The sequence below is a fragment of the Bison bison genome, unplaced genomic scaffold (assembly GCF_000754665.1).
Source record: "Bison bison bison isolate TAMUID 2011002044 unplaced genomic scaffold, Bison_UMD1.0 scf7180017864035, whole genome shotgun sequence".
In the NCBI taxonomy this organism is placed as follows: Eukaryota; Metazoa; Chordata; class Mammalia; order Artiodactyla; family Bovidae; genus Bison; species Bison bison.
In genome coordinates this window covers 9657426-9682508 of record NW_011494607.1, presented here as the reverse complement: position 1 = coordinate 9682508, position 25083 = coordinate 9657426, and the positions used below count along the sequence as shown (strand labels likewise).

Sequence of the window (25083 nt, the reverse complement as noted above, 5' to 3'; positions counted from 1 at the left end):
TATTTGGTTATTAGTGCACTAATTAAGCATCATTTCATTGTAATACACATAGAAATAAAGCTCTGATTTTTCACTTGGACAACTGAGTAGATAATGGGATCCTTCATGGAGACAGAAAATGCACACAAAGAATATATATGTAGTAGGTGATAACTTCTGAATTTGTTTTTGGAATCTTAAAGTTCATGCGCTAAGTTACGTCTAAACAGAGATGTTCAATAGGTCCAGAATTCAGGAAAAATTTGAAAACTCGGAGAGATTGTGAGTTATCATCATAAAAGTGGTCAATACCCTGGGTAAGATCACCCAGAGATTGCTCTGTGAAAGAAATTATTCTTTCTTCCATTCTCTTACCCATTCACCAAATTATCATTGTTATTAACACTACAAACAAAAAAAAAAGACACACACTGTCTTCCAGGACTTCATAACTCCTTATTTGCCCAATTCAATGACCTATTCGGAATCCCAACGTTGGTTAGCTATTCCTTACTTGAAAAACTCTCCTCCGCTGATATTCCCATCACCATTCCCCTCATTTTCTCCTTTCTGTTTCCTTTTTGGTCTCCTACTGAGATAGAATTTGAACTTCACAACGTTTCATTCTTCATCTCTAACTCCAATTTTCCCAAGTAGGCTTTAGGTCAAACTGACTGATGTTTAACAGATAGTTTAAAATTAAAAATTGTGTTGATAGTACAACATAGGAAATACTTTTCACCTTGGAAATATACTGAGCTAGGTGCTTGTGAGAATCATAATTGATTTACTCCCGAGCCTGTTTACTCCTGTCCTGAAAATGGCAACAAAAATATTTAATTTGCAAGGCTACTGTTAATGATCAAATATGGATACCTAAATGTAAAGCATTCAGCACAAAGCACTGCACTCCGACATGTACCAATACATCCTATAAGTTCAAATGAACGACAAATTATGCCAAATCATAAGTATCTACCTTACCTAAAATTAACTTCTGTTCGTGAGCCTATATAGTATTATTCAGGTTACATACGCTGGCTCGCTGTGTATTATTTTCTTTAGAATCTCTGATAGCATCAGGGACTGGCTCAAAGTAACAGTAGTAAATCGCTTCCCTCCAAACACAAAATACATTTTCCTAGGCTTTTTAAGAAATAGTGCAGTTTAGCTTAGGCGTGAAACTGAATAGTAAGCTTCATCACAAAAACTCAATCCAATACTACCCCGTCCATCTGCAGGTCTCTGAGAGAAAAGGGAGCAGGGTCAAAACATACTTCACCAAACAAGGTTGAAACTGTAGCTTTTATCTTTCCCGCTGGTTCCTAAAGGACCAACCGTACTGTGATTCCATCGTGCCCTGCGCCACTTCCGTTCGCGCGTTTTAATTACGTCACACGTCAGCTCTCGCGGTATCATCACTTTGCTGTAGGCCCTTAATAAAGGTCTCGCGAAATTTGTCCCTCAGGTCCAAACTAGCCTCTCACCCTCCCCCACCCCACCTCTCCCCCCACCCACCCCCCAACCTGTCCTTCCTTTCTCTGTCTCAGTCTCCGAATTCTCCCTCCCCTCTCTTGATCTCAAGGCCCTCCTCTTGTTTCCGATTTCTGGCAGGAACCGGAAGTTTGGTGGGCGGGGCCGGGCGGCGGAAAACGCAGCTGAGCCGGAGCCGGGACTCGGCTGTGGCCGCTGTCCCTGTCCCCGCCACGGATCGCCGTGGCTCCAGGTCAAAGGTCGGTCGGGAGGCGGGTGGGCGCGGGTCTCCCCCGGACTGTCCGGGCGGCAGCCTTCCCGGGCCCCCCGGGCTCCGCGAGGGATCATGTCTACAGCCTCCGCCGCTTCTTCTTCTTCCTCGTCTTCCGCCGGTGAGATGATCGAAGCCCCCTCCCAAGTCCTCAACTTTGAAGAGATAGACTACAAGGAGATCGAGGTGGAAGAGGTGAGCGAGGCCCGGCACAGAGGCTCGGGCCCTGGCCTGTCCCGGACTCTACCTCGTCCTGACTCTAAAGGCGCCTTCCCAACCCCTCTATTTCTCGGGACCCACCCGGGAGTCCCCACACCCCACAGAGACCGGGTGTAAAGGAGCTCTCCGCGTTCAGCTGCTCCGGGGTAGCTCTCTTTTTTTTCTCACTTTAGCACTCTTGAGTTTGGATTTAATACTCCGGTGCTTAGAGTTTGGGTCATCTCAAACGGAAAAGGATAAACTGGTGCGACCGTCTGGTCCACCAGTTCTAGAATCTGTAAGTAGTAAAATATATCAAAGACCATGGCCGTTTTGGAGTTTTAGTTGTCCAAAACATGGTGTTCTTAAGGGTCAAGGAATATATTATGCTCGACTTCTGGCTCAGCATCTGGCACGCAGTGGGTGCTCAATGGATGCTTCGTAAATTAATACATCCACAAGTCTAATAGTTTTTCTAGGTACCAAATAGCTGTTTCGCCGATTCCATAGAGCAGTAGTTATATTAAATGTTATTTAATAGCCTTCACTTAGACTAATTTAGGCTAATTTCACCATTAGTAATGGAGACTGGTTTAGGATGAAAAAATGTTTCACGTAGCATGTTCTGAAGAAATAACGAGTGATTTCAGTGACAACTAGAATGTGAGATCAGACCAGAAATCGCTGTTATAAAACCTGAATACATCCTTTATTCTGCAGTATTTAAAATTATTTTGGAGCAAGGTAACAATGTGCCTTTAGCACGTTGCTTCTTTTCAATGAACAGAGGTTGGTTGTATAGACCATAAAATTTAGAAAACTGAAAGCTATGTATATTTTAAAGACTTTAAAATACTTTAGAAAGTATTAAAACTTCGGTTGGAAATAGTATTTATTATTTACCATTTGTTTATCATTTAAGAAATTTACTAAGCACCCTGCATTACATACACCCACGAGAATCCTGCGTGTTCTCAAAGAATTATCACTACTTTAAAAATTTTAAGTTACTTTTAGACAGTGGTAAGCTAAAAGTAGTGAGATAATTATCCTTCAACGAATGATTTTTTTTTTCCTATGCATCTTTTGGAAGAATAATAGGTTACTTTATTTTTACGCTTAAAATAATCTTAAAGATCGCTGAAAACAGCCTCATTTTACAAGATAGTGTAAGTAGGAAGAGCAAAACCTTTGGAGTTAGATGAAGGTTCAGTGTATCAGCTATGCCATTTATTAGCTGTGTGATCTGGAGCAAGTTTCCTGACTAACCTTTTTGAGCTTTAGTTTCCTTAACTATAAAGTGATTGTAATTTCTACTTCATTTTATTTGTATGAGACTTCATTAGGCAATACATGCAAGACACCCAACTCAGTGCCTGACACACATTACTAGGCAACTGAGTTCCAGAGAGGAACTGTGACCTCCTTTAAGGTCATATGGCTAAAAGAAGGACCCATATTTTGGAAGAGGGGGAGGTTTTGTGTGTGTGTGTGTGTGTGTGTGTGTGTGTGTGTGTTTCTATTGAGACTATGATAAATTCTTTTTTCAGAATTGGATAGTTGATCCCGCTTTCATGGCTAACATTCTTTCTTTTTTAAGAATAAAACTTCAGTGAGTCAGTATAAAAGAATTGCAGTTTTTAAATAAGCATTTACGTCTACTCTGTGGCGAACTGCTATGCTTGTAGACTACAAATTGTTATATAATAATAACTTGTACTTCGTGGTCTACCAAATGTTTTCAGAGACTTACATCATCTGGTTTTTACAACCTTAGTTTTCCCACACTGCTTTCTGAAGCATTTTACATTCTTGGCTGTTAGTAAGGTCTCATCTATCCTTTACTCTTCCCCCAAAGCTATTTAACTTCCTACTTGGGTTCTGTTTCCAAAGACCCTTCCTTTAGTTTAGATGATGTTTCAACTATTCTTTAGTAGATTTAGGACATTCCTGAAGAGTAAATTTTTGTTTCTAGATGAAATTTTCTTATGTTAGGCAGTCTTTTAATTTTGTTCTTTTCAGTTTTTATTACTCAGTTTATTTTCATGTTAAAGATTTGAACTTAGACCTTTCTAATGTTAAAACCATTACATAATTTTCATCATATTCTTTATTTTCACATTAAAGCAGTATTACTATATAATCTAGGAAGCACCATGGGCACTCATTATTTCTCAACTTAGGTTCTGCTCTCAGCTTAAAATCATAAATCAGAGAAACAGAGAAAGATGACTAGAAACAAAAAGTATTTTATATTGATTTCATTATTTTATATGGTACCAGTATATTGCCTACAAATGAAGAAAATCATATTCTGTTTCTCAAATAACAGTGTAATTGAATCAGCATTATACTGATTCAGTTAGAAACTGTGTATAAAGAAAAATACTCTGACCATAGGCCAAATATGCACTCATTTCACAGATGCATATTTTTAAGGCATCAGCTGATTTTAATCCTTACATTTCTTATACCATGACTCAGTAATAATCAGTGTGAAACTTTCTAAATTCAGTTTTGATATCAAATTATGTCAGGTCTCAGCATTAGAAACCTATGTAGGTATTTTTTTAAATTTTTAAGTCATTTAGCTTTTATCATTCTGGATCTGACTAAATTGTAAGTTATCTATCAGTACACTGGGGACTAGGTTGCAAGAATTGATAGAGGCAGTGTGGTGTGGTTAAAATAAAAGTGTACTGGGCTGGGCATTTAGAAAATGTAGATGCCATACTGATTCTGCCATCATGTATTTCAGTAACTTTGAGCAAATCACGTCATTTTTCTGAGCTTCTTGATTTGTCACATAAAAAGAGAGATTGAACAAGATAATTTAAGGTTTCTTCCGGTTCTAAAATGAAATCACAGTTACTGTTTCACGTTTTTTCTAGCATTTATGCTCTGTTTCCACAGTCAGCTTTAAGGACAGTGATCATGATGAAATGTAGTTTATGACTGCTACTGCTAAGTCACTTCAGTCGTGTCCAACTCTGTGGGACCCCATAGATGGCAGCGCACCAGGCTCCCTTGTCCCTGGGATTCTCCAGGCGGAACACTGGAGTGGGTTGCCATTTCCTTCTCCAATGCATCAAAGTGAAAAGGGAAAGTGAAGTTGCTAATCCTAATTAAATAGAGCAAATGATACTCCCGTTTTATAGATATTGACAACTAGTCATAGAGTTTGATTTGCCAGAAGCCTTATATCTAAGTACATGGTAGAGGAGGGAATTGAGTTTGAGATTTCACACTCCTGAGTCATTTGCTCTTTCCTCTTGGATTTATAAGGTACCTTCGGTTCTTTCGAAGTTACTTTGTCGCCAAACCTTATTGTAAGAATGGGAAACAAAATACCAATTTCATTTATAATAGCTGGTCTCCAGCACCTAATGAACATTCTTTTCTGTGCTAAGATTATGAAAGATGAGTGAAGGATCCTAAGGTTCTCTTCTTAAAAACTTTGACTTATCCTGAGACTAGATTTTCAGAACCATAAATTAAAACTATGAATGTAATGTGAATTGCACATGTAAGCAATGATTTGAAGGTAGAGTTTATCACAGAAGGCTCCATTTAGCGGGAAAGATTTTGAAACTAGATTTTGAATAAAGTAAGCATTAAATTGGGAAAGATACTAAAATGAATTCTTTGTAGTTGTTCCTCTGCCTCTAATGCTCTTTTCCCTAGAATTTCATTGACCTGTTCTCACCATTCAAGTCGCATTCAAATGGTGGTGGTGGTGGTGGTGGTGTATTCATTAAGTCGTGTCCACCTTTTGCGACCCCAGGGACTGTAGCCTGCCAGGCTCCTCTGTCCATGGGACTCTCCAGGCAAGAATACTACAGTAGGTTGCCATTTCTTTCTCCAATGTTACTTCCTTGGAAAAGCTTTCCCTGAGCAACCTAGATCTTTGTCACTTCTAATATCCTTCATGACACTTAGCTGTCACTGAAAGTAGGTATCCCTCAGCAAAGTTTAACTTTATTCACACTTTTAACTCCAATGCCTAGCATCCAAAGGTTTTCTATAAACAGTTGCTGAATGAGTAAATGAAGTTACTGCAGCATAATCATGAGAATTCTAGTGTCCATCTGGTTCTCTTTATGTGAGCTGGTTCTTTTATGTGATTAAACCAGAGGTTAAGATAAGTTAGTGATTTGGCTAACACAGCATTTACACTAAAAATAAAATCTGATTCTCTTTGCAAATGTTGATTTCATTGCAATTAATTATACCTAGCAAATAGTTTGGTTTAACCAGGGGTAAAAGATTCTGCAGTGGTCAGGTGCTATAACAATACAAGCCATGTGTTAGTGGGCCTTTACTAAAATGCTAAAAAGACCCTTTTTGGCATGGTCACTTTTTAAAGGGGAGATCCAGAGGGTTGACATTAAGAATAGCATATGTGCTGCTGCTGCTGCTGCTAAGTCGCTTCAGTCGTGTCCGACTCTGTGCGACCCCACAGACGGCAGCCCACCAGGCTGCCCCGTCCCTGGGATTCTCCAGGCAAGAACACTGGAGTGGGGTGCCATTTCCTTCTCCAATGCACGAAAGTGAAAAGTGAAAGTGAAGTCGCTCAGTCCTGTCTGACTCTAGCGACCCCATGGGCTGCAGCCTACCAGGCTCCTCCGCCCCTGGGATTTTCCAGGCAAGAGTACTGGAGTGGGGTGCCATTGCCTTCTCCGAGCATATGTGCAATGCACATATAATAATTGGATACTTCATATGTTCTTAGAGACATGCAGAGGTTTTGTTTTAAATTGAAATACAGAAAGAGCTTTGACAGTGTTGTACATTTTGTGATTTTTTTATGTTAAATGTATGGGCAACTGATAATAGAGAGAGCCTAAGTTATAGTGGCCTGAATAAACTGTCTATAGATTTGTTATTAGTATTAATACTAAGAATATTCAGAATTATTAATAAGCGCTTCCATGTGAAACTTGATTGTTGGTTTCAGGAGAAACCTGTAATTGTTATCACAGTGAAGAGGTAGCCACAGTGATAACATTTATAGTGTGCCTGTGTAACTTAAAAGATGACATGCACATATTATTTGAAAGAAAGGCCTGTTTAAAGGGTCAGATGTCTTATGGCTGATTTTAAAAAGTCTGAATAATCAACTTTACTTTTGTGTTATAAAGTCTGTCTTGTCAGCAGGTGGCAGTTCTACTCTGCCACAGTTAATTAATAGATATTGAAGTTCTCCAAGTTCTAATAAATGTTCAGGTCTATGCTTGTTCTGTCATGTCCCAAATTTCTAGCCAGAGCAATGGCAGCACGGCCAGGGTCCATTCACGTAGATCACAGATCAGGGCCAAAGCAAACCGACAGCTACAGTCACTGAACTAAAAATAACATGAATTGGACTCAATTAAGAATTATTTCATAGTAAATTAAGAGTGCAAGGGTGCACACCCTTTTCCATTTAGTTTTCATTTAGATGGTTTTTTTGTTTTTAAAAACCTGACTTGACAAAGGAATGGAGTGTTTGTCCATCTTAAAGAAATTAGTTTTTAAAGGAGTTGCTTTCTTTGAACACATACACCAAATTTTGATTTTGGTATTTTTGCCTTTAATATTAATTGCATGGAAATATTTTTCTTCCATCATTTCATATTCTTCTGCTGCACTTTTTTATATTCAGAAATTAAATTTAAATCTGCTTTACTACATGAGGCTAAAATTGTGGATCCCAAACCATGAGAGCTAAACCACAGGGGGAGAGGTACATATAATAAGAGAATTAATCTGAAAACATTTTAATTTAGAAAACAGTCATATGTTCAGAAGGAAATATTTCTCATTTGACTTCCCTTTTAAAACCAAAGTTCTCGCTGCATTCCTTTGTTTTTCTATTTTTATAGATGAGGGATTGTGAAAAATATCTGAAATATTTATTTCTGGGTTCACCACTTTGGATGGATGTGTACATTGGGGGAGATACTTGTAATTTGGACATATGCCATTTTTTACAATCTTGGTGAAAACTGATCTTTGGGGAGAGCTGTCCATTCACAATAATTGTTAATAATAATATGTCAGAGAAGCTTACTCAGATATGAGTACAATCAAAAAAGCATATATGATTGTGAACTTGAATTAGAAATTTGGCAGTAAGTAAAGAGTGACTTCCTTTCATTGTTTTGTAGTTTGAATATTAGTTTCTTTTGTTATTTACCTCAGTTGCCGTTGTGTCTCAGTTTGCCATCTATGCCACTCTTTTCTTCTGATATACCATGTGTCAAGAACAACAATGCATTGCTCTCAAGAATTCTCCTTTTCCTTTCTTCCTGCTGAAGATATCATGTCAGTGGTCTGGAAAACTTCCATAGACCGTATCAGCAGTAAGCGAAGGCTCTCTGGTCTGTGTGATGGTTTCCAATGAGATATCTTGTCTCGCTGTTAGTTATGGTTTTAGTACAACCTGATACAGTTATTCTCAAATATCAAAATCACCTGAAGGGCTTGTTAAAACACAGATTGCTGGACCTGACCCTCAGACTCAGTAATTCTAGGTGGGAACCTGAGAATTACATTTTCACAAATTTCCAGGTGATGCAAATACTTCTGACCCAGAGATTACACTTAGAGAGCCATTGACTTAATGCTTTTGCTGTTTTTATATTTGCTTTCTTTTTGCTGGTTTCTTCTTCCCCTGTGTTCTAAATGTTGAAGTGCTTCAAAGCTCAGTTCCGGGACCCCAGTGTTCACATGTTATTTTTTGGTCACCACACCCAAGAGATTGATTCGAAGTACCAACTAAATGCTAGTGACTCTCCCAAGTCTTTAATATTCTGCCTGACTTCTTGACTCATGTTTCCACTTTCTTTCTTGATATCTCTACTCAGATATCTAAATAGGCATCTTAGGCTTTATATGAGTAAATCAGAACTCTGTGCTGTTAAAAAAAAAAAAAGAAAATCTGCTTGCTTCATCCTTTCTTATCCTTTATTAAACTGTTTCTGAATCTAGACATTATAATTGACTCATGTCTTTTCCTGTCCACCTGCCCTGCCTGCATGCAGATCATCAGCAAGCTCTTTTAACTTTACCTCTAAAACATATGCTTTATGAGATGGTTGGATGGCATCACCGACTCAGTGGACATAAGTTTGAACAAGTTCCAGGAGATAGTGAAGGACAGGAAAGCCTGGCGTGCTGCAGTCCATGGGGTTGCAAAGAGTTGGACACGGCTTAGCTGCTGAACAACAACTAAAACATATTCCTCGGCTTCCCTGATGACTCAGCAGGTAAAGAATCTGCCTGCAATTCAGGAGTGGCAGGAGACTCAGGTTAGATCCCTGGGTAGGGAAGATCCCCTGGAGTAGTAAATGGTAACCCACTCCAGTATTCTTGCCTGGGAAATCCCTTGGACAGAGGATCCTGGTGAACTAGAGTCCATGGAGTCACAGAGTCGGACATGACTGAGCACATGAGCACAATAACAAGCTAAAACATATCCCAGTTCCGCTCATTTTTCTGTACTACCATCAGCCTTGTTCTCAAAGCACTTCTCTCTTGCCTGGGCTGCTTTTACAGCCTTCTGCCTGATCTCTCTCTATACATAAGCTAGCTTCCTTACAATTCATTCTTCACATAGAGCCAGAATGTTTTTTTTAATGTAAAATCATATCACATTCCTCCTTAAATTCCTCTAATTGCTTCCCATCACACTTAGACTGAGATTCAGACTCCTTTTCTTTGTGCCAAGAACCCTCCAGAATCCAGACTTTGTCTGTCTCTCTGGCTTCATCCTGCATCACTCTTCCCTTTTCCCACTATGTCCTGCTTACACCAAACCCTCCAAGTATTTCTCTAGGTCATCATTAAAATGTCACCTTTCTCAGTAAGGCCTAATTTAAAATTGGAGTGGGAGGAGTGCATGCATGTGTACACACACACACACACACACACGCAATTTTGTTTCTTTTCTTCTTAGTGCATTTATCATTTTCTTAAAACGTTGTCTTATATATATATATAAAAACCTATGTATACTCACGTCTTGCTTCCTCTTTGTCTCCCTGCACAAAGAGAATATAAGTAGTTAGAACAAAGATTTTAGTTTAACTTGTTTAGTTCTACATCTGGAATGTGTAGGATAATGCCTAAACTGTAGATGGGGTTCAAATGTTGAATAGGAATTATAGGGTTTTTTTCCCCTCTTTAGAGTCCTTACATCAGTAGTTTCTTTGGTTCATTCCTTGTGTCATTCAAATATGAAATTTGTAACCTCTTCAGATGCCTTTTGGAGAAGGCAATGGCAACCCACTCCAGTACTCTTGCCTGGAAAATCCCGTGGATGGAGGAGCCTGGAGGGCTGCAGTCCATGGGGTCGCTAAGGGTCAAACACGACTGAGCGACTTCCTTTCACTTTTCACTTTCATGCATTGGAGAAGGAAATGGCAACCCACTCCAGTGTTCTTGCCTGGAGAATCCCAGGGACGGGGGAGCCTGGTGGGCTGCCATCTATGGGGTTGCACAGAGTCGGACACGACTGAAGTGACTTAGCTTAGCAGTCAGATGCCTTTTATACTATCCAGCCATAAATTTCCACGTAAGTTTGTCCCATTATTCAACTTTTTCTTTTTCTCCATGGCAGTTTTTTATAAGCTGTTATTTATCTTATTCATCTTTTTGTTTCACATGCATGCATGCTCAGTCATGTCTGACTCTTTGCAACCCAAAGAGTAGGCTATAGCCCACCAGGCTCCTCTGTCCATGGGATTCTGCAGGCAAGAATACTAGAGTGGGTTGCCATTTCCTCCTCTAGGGGATCTTCCTGACCCAGGGATCAAACCTGCATCTCCTGCAGCTCCTTCATTTTCAGGCAGATTCTTTGCCACTTGAGCCACATGGGAAGCTCCATTTTTTTGTCTGTTGACTGTCTTTTCTTTCCTCTCCCTATCTCCCACTTAAATTGAAAGTACATTTCATGTGGATCTAGGCCTTTTTCTTATTTACGGCTATATCTCTTGTATCCCTGTATTGTAGCTGAATACAGTAGACATTCAAGAAATATTGGTTTAAGGAATAAATGCAGTTCATCATTCTCTTGGCATTAGCCTCACTTCACCCCTTGAAAGCAGGAGACCTTACCCATTTCTCCCCGCCTGCTAACTGGGCCCTCCCCTTTGGCTTTCATTGATTCTCTGAGATTCAGCTGAGCTCTGCATTTAGCTCCCTGTATTTTGAGCTGTCTGCCATCCAACAGCCTCCTTCCTGCAGTCAGAAGACACTTTAGTGTTCAGTTATCCTGTTTTTCTCTTGGCAGGAGTTTTTCTGTATCATTTCCATGTTCTGTCAAGGCTGAAAGAATGTGGGGCCTCCCTCTGACTGTCTCCTTTACCACACTTAACTCATTTGCAGCTTCTCATGTTGGCAGAGCCTGTCCTGTGAGGCTGCTTTCTCCTGGAGATCTCTGTGAGAAGTTGAGGAGGAGGGGGCATGGAAATAAGTCTTGTCTACTCTTGAATCCCTAAGTCTGTCCTGAAAGCTACCATCATAGACTCTTATCTCTGGCCCTTTTCAGCTGGGAAGTGTCTGTGTGTGTGTGTGTGTATGTGTGTGTGTTATTGTTTTGTCTTGAATTTCTTCTCTACCTCACTTTGAACCCTTGAAGGCAGGGATCAATTCTTTATGTTTTTTCTTTTACCCCTAATATTTATGCCATTTGAAAAGATGGGAAGTCACATTTTGATTCTGTCATATGGTGATTTACAAGAAATATGAAAAGAATCCACCTGCAATGCAGGAAACCTTGGTTTGATTCCTGGGTCAGGAAGTTACCCTGGAGAAGGGATAGGCTACCCACTCCAGTATTCTTGGGCTTTCCTGGTGGCTCAGATGGTAAAGAACCCATCTGCAATGCGCCAGCCCTGGGTTGGGAAGATCCCCTGGAGGAGGGCATGGGAACCCACTCCAGTATTCCTGCCTAGAGAATCCCCATGGACAGAGGAGCCTGGCAGGCTGCAGCCCATGGGGTCACAAAGAGTTGGACATGACTGAGCAGCTAAGCACACATGTCCTTGGTCATTCAGATGACCAAAATATTTCTTCAATATATTTGGTCTTTGCAGTTTCTGGCTCACAGCTCCCAAAACCCTCTGAATTTTGTAAGTGGTGAGAGATAAAGATGTCCTGAGGTTAATTTCAGACCACACCTAAGAACAGGGCTGCTTGCCAGGAGAACCGACAATGTGATTAGAGGGTTGGAACTTTCAACCCCACCCCTCTGACCTCTGGGGAGGGAGAAGGGCTGGAGGTTTAATCAATCAGCAGTGGCCAGCAACTTAATCATTCACGCCCATTTAATGAAGCTTCACGTAAACCCAGAAGAATGGGTTTCAGAGAACTTCCAGGTTGGTGAACACATGGGCACAGAGAGGGCATAGAAGCCTTTGGTGGGGGAGAGGTAGGGTACAACACAGTCTCACAGAACTTAACCTGTGGGATCTGATGCTCTCTCCAGGTGGGTGATGTCAGAATTGAACTCAGTGGTAGGCTATCCAGCTGGTATCTGAGGATTGCTTGAAAGTGTGGGGAGATCCCCCTCCACACACTGGAATTTAGTAATGAGAATCATTACATACACAGAAATGTAATTCATTAAGCACTGATTCTGTGCCTCTGATCTTTGAATTCACAACAGTTATTTTTTTCTATTATGTATTTCAGTTTACCTGTACAACCTCAGGCGTCTTGGACTTTAATCATTTCAGATCTGTTGTTTCACCATACACGAGAAATACCACGTGGCCCTGATGCACGCAGAGGCTTCTTAATAAGTTCATGGACCTTACATGAGATGCCTGTTTTATATTTCAGAGTGTTTCCAAAAAATTGCTTTTGTAAATGAGAGGGAGAACGTTTATCATGTCCTTAGTTGCGCACGTTTTGTTCTCATGGTTTTAAGTTGCAGGCTCAGGTTGGCCATCATCTCAGCACTAGGTGGCACTTGAGCATCACAATTAGTCATGCACACCTTACACAGTTTTTGCAACATATGCATGATACACAAATGTAATGTTTGAAATCCCTATGTGGGCATTCTTGAGAATAGCAAAATGAAACAAGAGACCTGCTGAGCACCAGTTGCTTTGATGTATCTGTAAATACATGAAAAGGGAAAGAAAAGTGAAATTACTATCCACTAGGTCCTGTCTGACTCTTTTGTGACCCCATGGACTGTTGCCTGCCAGGCTCCTCTGTCCCTGGAATTCTCCAGGCAAGAATACTTGATTGGTTAGCTATTCCCTTCTGAAGCCATTCCTTCAGGAATTTTCCTGACCCAGGGATTGAACCCATGTCTCCTGCATTGGAGGCAGATTCTTTACTGTCTGAGCCACCAGTATCAGTATCAGTTCAGTTGTTCAGTCGTGTCCAACTCTTTGCCAGTCAGACCTGTGCCACCCTTTATAAATACATAGTTGGAGAATATATTAAATTACTTCCCAATCGTTATTCATAGTACTGTTAACAGATAGACTGGTCTCTCCATCCTTTCTTTCTTCACCTGATATTGTCATAATGTTGAAATTCATTTTAGGTGTGCTGTTCATTGTGGTTAATTTGAAAGAAATAAGGAGTATAACTCCTCAAACTTATTCATACCCAACTCCAAGCACTTATTATTCTTTTGTGGTATGTAAGAAAATGTCTGATTTTGATTTATGAACCCTATAGATAATATGCTGAAGAAAATGTAAACATCTCCCTTTTACTGTTGAGAAAACAGAATTTCAAAGACATTAACTTGCCCAGTATTGGTAGCTAGCAGGCAGACAGAATCTGTATTTAAACTCAAGTCTGTCGGGTTTCAGATCCTAGGTGTGCTCTTGCCATTATTCCAGAGGTACCAGGTTTAGCCAATCACTGTTCATGTTAAAGTAATTGGATGCAAAGTTCAAATAAGTGACATTGACTCCTGAGGAGGGCGAGAGCCTAATTAGCAGGAGGTCCCTGAGCACCAAGGACCAGGAATGGAAAAAGAAAAGTCACCAGAATCAAGACAACTCAGTTTCCTTTAGGCTGACGGCATACGGGCTTCCCAGGTGGCTTGGTGGTAAAGAATCCACCTGCCAAGCAGGAACGCAGGTTTGATCCCTGGGTCGAGAAGATCCCTTGGAGGAGGGCATGGCAACCCACTCCAGGCTTGCCTGGAAAATCCCATGAACAGAGGAGCCTGGTGGGCACCAGTCCACAGGGTCACAGACGAGTCAGACACGACTTACGGCCTAAACAACAATGACGTCAAAGGCTGAATATAAAGTGAATTGTTTATTATACACTCTGTGTTTCAAATCCTGGCTTCTCTGACCCTGTGATCTTGGACAACTTGGCAACTGTGTGACTCAGTTTACTTACCTTTAAAATGGAGGAGGATTAAATATATTAATGCACTTAAGCACATAGACTAGTACCTGGCACATGGTAAACATTCACTGAATGTTAACTATTTGGGTAGTTTTATACATTAAGCAACATGAGAAATGTCCATACTGCTTTGTGTAATGTTTGAAGTGGAATTTGAGTTATGGCTAGAGTGGCCATCCATCTCAGCTTACAACTAACTATCCTGGTATCTATTAGCACCTGTTTCTTACTCTGGAAAAAGTTTGCCTAAAGTGAAGACTTCCTCCAAGAGAAGATGTAACTGCTCCTTTCTGATGCACGATACAGATTTGCGTGCATGCATGTGAAGTTGCTTCAGTTGTAGCTTACTGTTTGTGACCTCATGACCTGCCTGGCTTCTCTGTCCATGGGATTCTCCAGGCTAGAATACTGGAGTGGGTTGCCATTTCCTTCTCAGATCAGTGCTTACTACATAGAAAGTACATCATTGGTGAGAACTGTAGATTTTTCGCTTAAGGAGGTACTTAGATCCTTTGGAATTTGAAAGATTGAAGTAAATGGCACATAACTAAGGTCATTTTCAGTGATAAAATAGACTGATTTTGTTCTAACAAGTATCAAAAGTTATTCTTTTGTTGTTGTTTTAATATAATGGCGAATTTCAAACATCAGTAAACGTAGAGTAGCATGAGAGGAATGAACTCGAGAGCTACCTAACAGCTTCAACAATAATACAACATGTGGTCAGGTTTTATTTTGTAACTTAAAAAAGTAACTTTAATGAGATATATTTTACATATCATAAAATTTAGCCACTTAAAGTGTACAGTAATTTGTACAATTTCCTAAGTTGTGCACACATCACCAGAAGTCTGTTTTCAAACATTTTCATCACCTGGGATTCTTCATCGAAATGGGATTCTTCCTGTTTACAGTTACTCCCAGTTTCCACTCTCAGCCCCAAACAACGACTAATCTACTTTTTATCACTAAAGATTTGCCTTTTACAGACATTTCATATAACTGGAGTCGTACAGTGTGTGGTCTCGTGTGTGTGTCATTTGAGCTTAGTGTTTTTAAGGTTCATCCACGTTGTAGCATGTATCAGTAGTTTGTTCCTTTTTCTTGACAAATACATTCCAGTGTATAATATGCCATGTTTTGTCTGTCCTTCACAATGGCCAGTCTTATCATCTATATTTTTATCCTTTCCCCTCTACTCCCTACCCCACTGAACTATTTAAAAGCTATTTTTAATTTCATAAATATAAGAGCTTAAAACATTGATTATGTTTCTGCTTTCTATTTTTGTTTTTCCAAACCATCTTCTCTGTATCTTCTCATTCATCTTGCCTGTCTTAATTTGTTTTCTATCTTTAAGAGTCCTATTATTTTTTGGTTTTGGTTTTGAGAATGAAGAGGTGTCTAGACTATAAACTTTCAAAGACAGAGACAGTGCCTTTCATTGTCTCCTTGTATTAATGAAAATTCATACTGGCTCTGTGGCAAATCCAGATCGTGATGATTTCTAAAATCTTCTTTAACCTTTCAGGTTTGCTTCAGCATTATATGCTGGGCTGGATCTATTTGTTTCTGATTCTCATGGGGTTTTTTTTGTTTGCTTTTAACTCAGGTTGTTGGAAGAGGAGCTTTTGGAGTAGTATGCAAAGCCAAGTGGAGAGCAAAAGATGTTGCCATTAAACAAATAGAAAGTGAATCTGAGAGGAAAGCTTTTATTGTAGAGGTAAGTTGGAAAGTCATTTCTGTTGTATAGTTCTTTACCTAAGATACTCTGTGAATTTGATATTTGTGAAAAACAAAGTGTTTCTCAATTGTTATTTCTCTGTGTTCTTAAACATCAGCAATTTAGTTGAACTAAAGGGAATGCCATAGGAACATTTTTTCATTCATACTCTTAGTTCTGATTAAAAATTAGAAGAGAGATTTAGCTGCATAAATGAATTCATCCCTGAATTAAAATACAGTCTCGTCCATGTAATTCTGATCTATTTCAAGGCATAGAATTTAAATTTTAAAATAGAAAAGAAATGGTAATCTCTCCCATTATCTAAAGTTAAGAAGGGAAATTTTATGCATTCATTTTTGACTGAACATTTTAAGAAATTCGAATGAGATTATTTTAAGTAAAAATTATGTCAAATTGGCTTTTCTCATTTAGCATGAAAATTTATAGCTGTTCTCTTACAGATTTGATGATGGAGAATTCGATAATCATGATATTATTTATTATCAGGTTTATTCTTTTATGCTGTTTTGTATATTAGATTAGAGTATTTGAATAAATCAGTGATTTTATAAGTTTTTAACTTCATTGGTCAACAGAAGTGGTCTTTACCTTATAAACTTTCTGAATTTTTATCTGTGATTTTATTTAATTATAATGTCAAAATATACTTCCTGATATTTTTAAATGCATAACATGAGGAAATGAGAAATTACTTGTGATATGATGAAGTAGATTTTTGTAAATTAGTTGAATGAATTGAGAGATACTGATGAATGGTTTGATGTCATCATGAGGAAAAATGATCTGTAGTCCAACAGTCTGGCTTTATCTTGCCTTATTCACAGTTTTTATTTATGGTTTAAATGAGGATATTGAGCAGATACTGTTGTATTGGCAGTTTCCTAAAACTAGATAAAAATCATATGTATTAAAGTCTAGGAATCCAGTCAAAAAGATGATAATAGCTTGGAGGAAAAAATTTTTCATCAAAGTTATAAATACACGTAATTTAAATTGTTGAATGGTTCTCCATGTATTTTTATTAAAAATCCCGTGTATCTCCTCCCATCAAGTTTTCTGCTTCTCAGAGGCAACTACTTTGAGCTCATCCTTAGTTTTGTTTGATGTCCCCCAATCCAGACTCACACCTTCTCTAAAGAAGGTAATTTTATATTTCTATCTCTGTGTTTATCTCTGCATTAAATATATATCTATACTTAGAGAAGATACTATTATACCTTCTCTAAAGAATCAACCTCTAATCTTTTTTTTTTTTTTTACTTTACAATATTGTATTGGTTTTGCCATACATCAACATGAATCCACCACAGGTGTACACGTGTTCCCCATCCTGAACCCTCCTCCCACCTCCCTCCCCATACCATCCCTCTGGGTCATCCCAGTGCACCAGCCCCAAGCATCCTGTATCATACATCGAACTTGGACGGGCAATTCATTTCATATATGATATTATACCTGTTTCAATGCCATTCTCCCAAATCATCCCACCCTCGCCCTCTCCCACAGAGTCCATAAGACTGTTCTATACATCTGTGTCTCTTTTGCTGTCTCACATACAGGGTTATCATTACCATCTTTCTAAATTCCATATATATGCGTTAGTATACTGTATTGGTGTTTTTCTTTCTGGCTTACTTCACTCTGTATAATAGACTCCAGTTTCATCCACCTCATTAGAACTGATCCAAATGTATTCTTTTTAATGGCTGAGTAATACTCCATTGTGTATATGTACCACAGCTTTCTTATCCATTCGTCTGCCGATGACATCTAGGTTGCTTCCATGTCCTGGCTATTATAAACAGCGCTGCAATGAACATTGGGGTACACATGTCTCTTTCAATTCTGGTTTCCTCAGTGTGTATGCCCAGCAGTGGGATTGCTGGGTCGTATGGCAGTTTTATTTCCAGATTTTTAAGGAGTCTCCACACTTCTCCGTAGAGGCTGTACTAGTTTGCATTCCCACCAACAGTGTAAGAGGGTTCCCTTTTCTCCACACCCTCTCCAGCATTTATTGCTTAATCTCTAATCTTTGGGACAATAAAGAGGCTTTCACTAGCTGTTTGAAGACAGGGAAGGAGGGAATCTTTGGCCTAATTTTAAGTGATCTCTCTGCCCTTTTATTAGTAATCGCTTATGTGAATAGCTGCCTGGTACTGTCCCCACTCCCCAACCTTTTGGAGGTTTTAGAGTTAAATCTGGTTGCTTCTCACTTTTTCTCATTTCCTTTTAGGTCTGCAGTGTCAGTTATTGCTACTCATTTGCTTTCCAACTTCAAAAAATGTGTGCTGTTTCCTCATATCACGTTTTCTTCATCTTTCTGAGTTTGTCTTGAAAAAAAGTACCTTTCCTCTTTTGGTAGTATTTGATGGGGGAGCAAGAGTAAATGCTTGAACAATCTGCTATCTAAAGCTCAGTACTTCAGAATCTTAACATGGTGAAATATAATAAATAGTGATATTAAGTCTCTTAGGACTAAAAATCTAGAAATGTTGGCTGTAGAAAAGTACAGCTTTCTAGTAGCATATGGCAAAAAGGTTTACCTTTGGGCTTCATATGAGCCAGCAGTATTATGTAGATAATAGAGGAGAGGAAGAAGAAAGGGGAAGAAGCAGAAAAGGGGGAGAAGAAAGAGTAGGGAGCAGTTTGGGGAGATATGTTAATATTAATTTGAGATATAGAGCACGAGAAATGAGTACAGCCAAACCACTCATGGATCTCACTATGAATCATTGGATTGGATTTGATTGGATAAAACTGGAGACCAATTAGAAGGAGGCTGTAGTAATTAATTACTACATTGGTTCAGATTGGAATTGCTAAGGCAAAAGGCAGTTGTAATGGGAACTGAGAAGAGGGAATTAACTCAGGAGATAGGAGGTGGAGGGAAGAGAATGCAAGAGTGCAGATTTTAAGTCAGACAGACCAAAATTCAAACTCTGGTTCTACTACTTCCTAGCTCTAGGGTATTTAACAACTCATTTAACCACTCTGAGCCTTATCTTCAGGGTACCTCATCTTTAAAATGAAAATGATAATACCTGCCTTGCAAAGTTGTGAGGATTATACAGTATCTGTAAAGTGCCTCCCAGTGCCCAGCATAGAGTAGGTAGAGTATTCCTTCAACCATAGCTGTGAAGATGAAGGTGATGTGATGATACGGCTTCCTCTGGTTTGGATAGCTCAGCTCAGTGCCATCTCAGGGATGGCCTTCTAACATTTCTTGGCAAACTTAATTGCTTCTTATTGTACTCACGCCTTGTTCGTAACTCCTGTTATAGCACTTTGCATGTTGCTTTAATTATTAGTGTTTGTATCTCTCCCACGACTAATCTGTGAGAACTCCAGGGCAGGGATTCTGTACCATTGTGGGCAGGTACTTATGATCACGGTGCCTGCTACATAGAAAACAGTGGTTGTTGAAGGATTAAACTAATGTTTTGTACAACCTTAAGATCTGAATGATACTGTGAGATCACTTCCTCAAGTTAGCACTTTTCAAAAGAAACCTTTTTTTGTTACAGCTTCGACAGTTATCGCGTGTGAACCATCCTAACATCGTAAAGCTATATGGAGCCTGCTTGAATCCAGTAAGTTTGCCATTTTTTCACTTTACTCTGTCTGTGAGAAAAAACATGGCAGATTACATGCAGCTGTGTAGTTTATGAAGCTGTTTTGATCTGTCGTATTATTTCTAAAAAAAAAAAATAATCATACTGTGTGTGCTTCTAATCTGTTAGCAACACAGTATAAGGGAAGAGTTATCTTGGGTGGTCTTATCCAGTAACCTCATCTTCTTTGGAGGTTCAGAATAACCTGTGATAGCCTCTGTTCATTTGCGCTGGAAAGTGAAAGTGAAGTCGCTCAGTCGTGTCCGACTCTTTGCGACCCCATGGACTGCAGCCTAACAGGCTCCTCTGTCCATGGGATTTTCCAGGCAATAGTACTGGAGTGGATTGCCATTTCCTTCTCCAGGGGAAAAATCCCCAAAGATCTTGTGATTATGTTTTTATATACATCTTCACACTTAGACAGTGGGCCCCTAGAAGACAAGGTCTTAGATCATGATACCTTTTTTTTTTTTCCTCTAGTGCTATTCAGATACTAGGGACCAAAAGAATGATTTTTAAGTGCATTTATAAAATCAAAGCTTGATCTAAGTTGTCTTTCAAGTTCCCTAGGATGCTGTAGCTCTGTGGTTAATTATTCTGACACATGTTTCCTTCAGGTGTGTCTTGTAATGGAATATGCTGAAGGGGGCTCCTTGTATAATGGTGAGTGTCATTAGACCTGTCTTTATTAGAGTAAAATAATTGAAAAGCTTTTAATACTAACTGTAAGTTACTTAATGTTCTTCACAATTTATCCTCAGAGTCCCAAAAGGAGATAGTTAAGAAAAGAAATCTGCCAAAGATTAAAAATCTGCTAAAGACAAGAGGCTACAACATTAGTATGTGAAATTTAGACGTCTAAGTATAGTAATCTTTTAAATTGATGGTACTTTTCATAATGTTAAAAGCATTACTTGCTTTTTAAATAGATTTTAAAGTATCTTCCTACTTACAACCTTTTCTTTTTGCCCTGTCTTAGCTTTCAATCTCCTCATTTTAGAACTTTTTAACTACACATCCTTATTCTTCATTTTGCTTTTTTTCCCCAAAAAAATAAATTTGTGAAAATGTTCACTTTATGGAACATTTTAGTAACAATGAAAGGAAACTGTATTATTTAGATCCCTTTATAGAACAGAGCTAATCCATTTAGTTACCTGTGTAGAACAGAGCTGTTTCACTCTAAGAAACACCAACCATATATATAGTCTCTTGTCACACCATTTGTATAACATGTAGCATTTTATTTAGCTATGTCTCCTGCTCATGTGTTTGTCATTGTTGTCTAATGACTGGCTGTCTAATACTTCTGTGTTTTATTTTGAATTACTTCTAGTTTTTAGCTATTATAGAAAGCATAATTGTAAACATTTCAATGCACATTATTTTGTTTTCTTCTATACTATTTGTATCTCTCTGAAAGTACAGTATGCTATCAGATGCTTATAATTTATATTATTGTGTGCAAGACTGCATCTATTGAGATTAAAAAATGTGGTAATATATATTAATTGTATTTGAATGTCCTATTAAATGTCCTATTTAGATGTCCTATTTGGATGTCCTATTAAATGTTAGGTACTTATGTGGTAGTTATCCATTTGAAATCATTAGCTGTTTCTATCTTTTTATTGAGAAAAGAAGGAGAAGCAGGGCCGATGGGAGCACGTGTAGGAAAATGCCCAGTCGTGTGTTCTGACAGTGCTGTATTCACCTTGTGTCTTTTGTTATATGCAATAAAGTTCTTTTTAGTTTGTGCCTTCCTTTTGCAGTGCTGCATGGTGCTGAACCATTGCCATATTACACCGCTGCCCACGCAATGAGTTGGTGTTTACAGTGTTCCCAAGGAGTGGCTTATCTTCACAGCATGCAGCCCAAAGCTCTAATCCACAGGGACCTGAAACCACCAAAGTAAGTTCTAATAATGTGGTCTCTCTCTCGGCACCCCCCACCCACTCCTGAATTTAAGCTGGTCATTGCACATCAGTTTTTCTTTTCTCTTCCCTTTTAGCTTGCTGAAGAATGTGTATTTTTATTCTTTTAACATTGTTTATTTTAACACACCTCCATCATTTAGCCATCTAAACTTGCATTTTAGAACGTTGTCTTCAGTGGCATTTTTATTTCAGTGGCATCTTTATTTTTAATAACTTCTGCCTTAGACTAGTGTACTTCTAGAGTCTGGTAGTCTGTGTGTCCTGTTTTGTGCCCACGGTATATATTGGTTTCCCTGAACAGTTTCGTGAGAGCAGAGACAAGCCTGTCTTGATCCCCATTGTATCCCTAATAAGCACAGTGTCCACACATAGTCAGCATTCCACCACACTACACAGGGTGGTTATTTTGTTTGCATTTTTTTTATAATGGTTTTATAATGGTGGTTATATTATTTGCATTTTCAGAGAAAGGCAAAGGGCATTGCTGGCACATCTGAGTAGAAACTGAAAATACTCTGAATTTCTTTATATTGTGGATTCTGGGACTTTGAAAGAACTTCAAAATTCCCTAAATAAATATTTTTAAAGGCTAAAACTTCAGAGATTTTTCCCCCCCCAGGGGTACTTAAGTTAAAGAAAACATACATATTTTTGTCCCCATTTCTCTCTAATTTTTCTCTTTTCTATCCACCTGTGACAAAAAATCCCCCTGTGCCCTTTCTCCTGCTGCTGGCCATCACATGGGTTCTCAGATAAGAGGTTTCCCCTAGGAAATCAGTCAGAAGTATTCCATTCTCTTGACAGTGATTGAAAGCATCAAAGCATCCCTTCCAGGTAGACCTTCCCACTCTCCTTTCTAAGCTGATGCACTCTACATAGGTTTCAACTCTTGGAGTCTCCATTCTCACTAGTGTACCTTACTTCCACCTCCAAGCTTAAACTGATTTCTCTTTCCCTGGGTCCTTGGTCAAATAATGTTTAAGTCCCAGGTTTATGATACTTCTTTTTAACTTGACTCCCGAGATTGTTGTTGTAGCTACCTATCTTGGCTAGTAAAGAAGAAAGCAGATTTTTTGGTCCCTGTTTTGGGAGATTGTGTTCTCCTTTTCTGTCTCCCCACATTAACAGAGTTGAATTATCAAAGCAAATTTGTGAAAACCATAGCTCTTATCCAGGAACAAACTGGCTGATTCAAAGGATGAGGCATGAAGATGTCATGCCTTCATGATGCAAAGATGAGGCATGAAGCATCGTTGTCCTGGAGGAGCCAGAACCCATTAGATGGAACACCCGTCTGCACCGGGGCATGTTTGGCTTTGAAATGACTAATGAGTTATTAAACAATATACTTTAAAATAATCTCATGAGATGTTTTTTAACATCTTTTAGATTCCATAATTACACAGCTTAAACATCTACTTCCATTCTCCATTCAGCCATACCTGTAGATCCATAAATTTTAGGCTTATTTAACCAACCTATTTAGACAGACCAGCTATATCTTACCAAAGTCATCTGCAGCTAGGGACTCTGGTTTCGCTAATAAATACCATTAACATATTTATAAGAGATATGGTCTAGGTCGTTCATTCCTCTCGGGCATTCTTACAGTTGGACTCATGGTGCAGTGTTGAAAATTGCCTGTGGGGTACCCTGTATACAAATTGGGCTTTATCATTAGAATTTATTTTTTAGAAGGTGCTGGGGAAAAGGAAACTCTTGGAATGGCTGTATTTTCATGTATAATTGCATATACTATCTTATTGTCCCTGGAAAACCTGTGGAGTCTCCAGTCAGGAGAAGTTTTTTAGAATGGCACAGAAAGAAGGCACCTGATGATACAATTAGGTGTTTCATACAGCATCAGCTTGTGCCCCTACTTTAGTTAGCTTTTTGCTAGTTCATTCAGAATCTTATGATTAAAGGGGTATTCATTGTAAATAGTAATAATATAAAAGTCATTCAGAAAAATTACTGTAATATTTTGAATATACTAGGATGAAACCAAGAAGTCAGTTACAGAATCTCTTGGATAAAGAGTAGTAAGAACTTAGCAATGGTGAAACAAGGAAAAATTTTTTGTTTGTTTAAGTGTATATAAAGGTAATTTGCACTTAGCATTCTTTCCACTTAAATTATCACAGTATTTGTGGCATTATGGAGATATGAATAGTAGTTTATCTGGCTTATTTTAGTCATGATGGACTAAAAAAAAAAACTAATATTCTAAATAATCTGTCCAGTTAGAATTTTGGAACAGAATTATATGCAAAGAATTTATAACTTTATGTAAATATCTGTATATAATGATATGAAAAAAATATCCTGGTAAGGGAATAAAGCAACATTATGTATAGTGTAACCTATACATGCTTAAATCCCCGTATACTGCTCTTGACGGTGCTCACAGGGATCGTGAGTAACGTGGCTTTGACTCTTAAACTCACGTGAGAAGAATTTGGTCCTCCAGCAATATGGCAAACTGGGTAAACTGCAGAAACACCCAGCACCAAACCCAGAGGTGCCACATACCACAGCAAACACGCTTGACGTGCATGGTGACCTTACAAGAAGACAAGGCTTCAAACCCAGGGGTGCCACATACCACAGCAAACACGCTTGACGTGCACAGTGATCTTACAAGAAGACAAGGGCAGCATTAAGCCAAAGAGAGAGAGCTGAACCCTAAATGGGTTCGGTGGTTTGTGGGTTTTGCTTCTAAAGTTCAAAGTGAACGTTCCTGATTCATGTCCCAGACTCCGCCTGTCTTGTATGTCAGAATCCTCTGCATTCAGTGACATATAGGGAAAGGAGTTTATATATATATACACACACACATATATATATGTAGGAGATTTTTATGGACCAGGCTTGAAGGTGAAGTACATCACATTCTACTGGCTAGAATGGTCATGATAACCACACCTAATTGCTCAGAAGGCTGAGAAATGTACCTAAAAAGGAAAGGAAATAGGGTCAGTGAACAGCTAAGCAGTCTTGCTACATTAGGCTAACTAAAGACTCATTTCTGTTTACAGTAAGGTTAATAAGAGCAAAGAAGGTTTGGAAACTTTTGGCACCATGATCCATAGTAAGAAGTACTTCACAGTCTGTTGTGTGTGCATTATAATGTGTGTAGACCTGAAACTGAACTTTTCTGAAACAATATTTAGTCTTAGTAGTTGTGATACACTTTGATATTTCCAGTTTTTTTTTTTAATGCTGTCATAATCTTCTGGGTTGTTTTGCAATCTAGGTCCCCAGATATGTGATCTAGAATTGTTATGATTTAGATTTTATGACTAGGTTTCTACTTGCACCTTAAAAAACACTGGGGTAGGCAGGTAAAGTATAGGAGCCAACAGTTTATGAAGGTATTGATATCTAGCCACTCCTATTTCAGAACACCTTAATGTTCACTTACTACATGTTTTTTAAAACCCCATATTTTGGCCCAGAGAGAAGCATAATCAAGAAAAATTATGGAGATAG

The 25083-nt window shown here is 38.7% G+C and overlaps 1 protein-coding gene across 2 annotated transcripts in view; it reads left to right on the top strand.

The window, feature by feature from the left end:
- Window positions 1-1510: 1510 nt before the first annotated feature.
- MAP3K7 (mitogen-activated protein kinase kinase kinase 7) overlaps window positions 1511-25083 on the top strand; it is a 65890-nt gene continuing 42317 nt past the window's right edge. The window contains exons 1-5 of one of the 2 annotated variants that reach the window (XM_010834722.1): window positions 1511-1918; window positions 15909-16019; window positions 19568-19633; window positions 20272-20317; window positions 21427-21565. In XM_010834722.1, the coding sequence (XP_010833024.1) occupies window positions 1799-1918; window positions 15909-16019; window positions 19568-19633; window positions 20272-20317; window positions 21427-21565 (482 nt within the window). In that variant the 5' untranslated portion in view covers window positions 1511-1798. The remainder of the gene's footprint in view (window positions 1919-15908; window positions 16020-19567; window positions 19634-20271; window positions 20318-21426; window positions 21566-25083) is intronic. The other variant, XM_010834723.1, reaches the window with a different exon arrangement.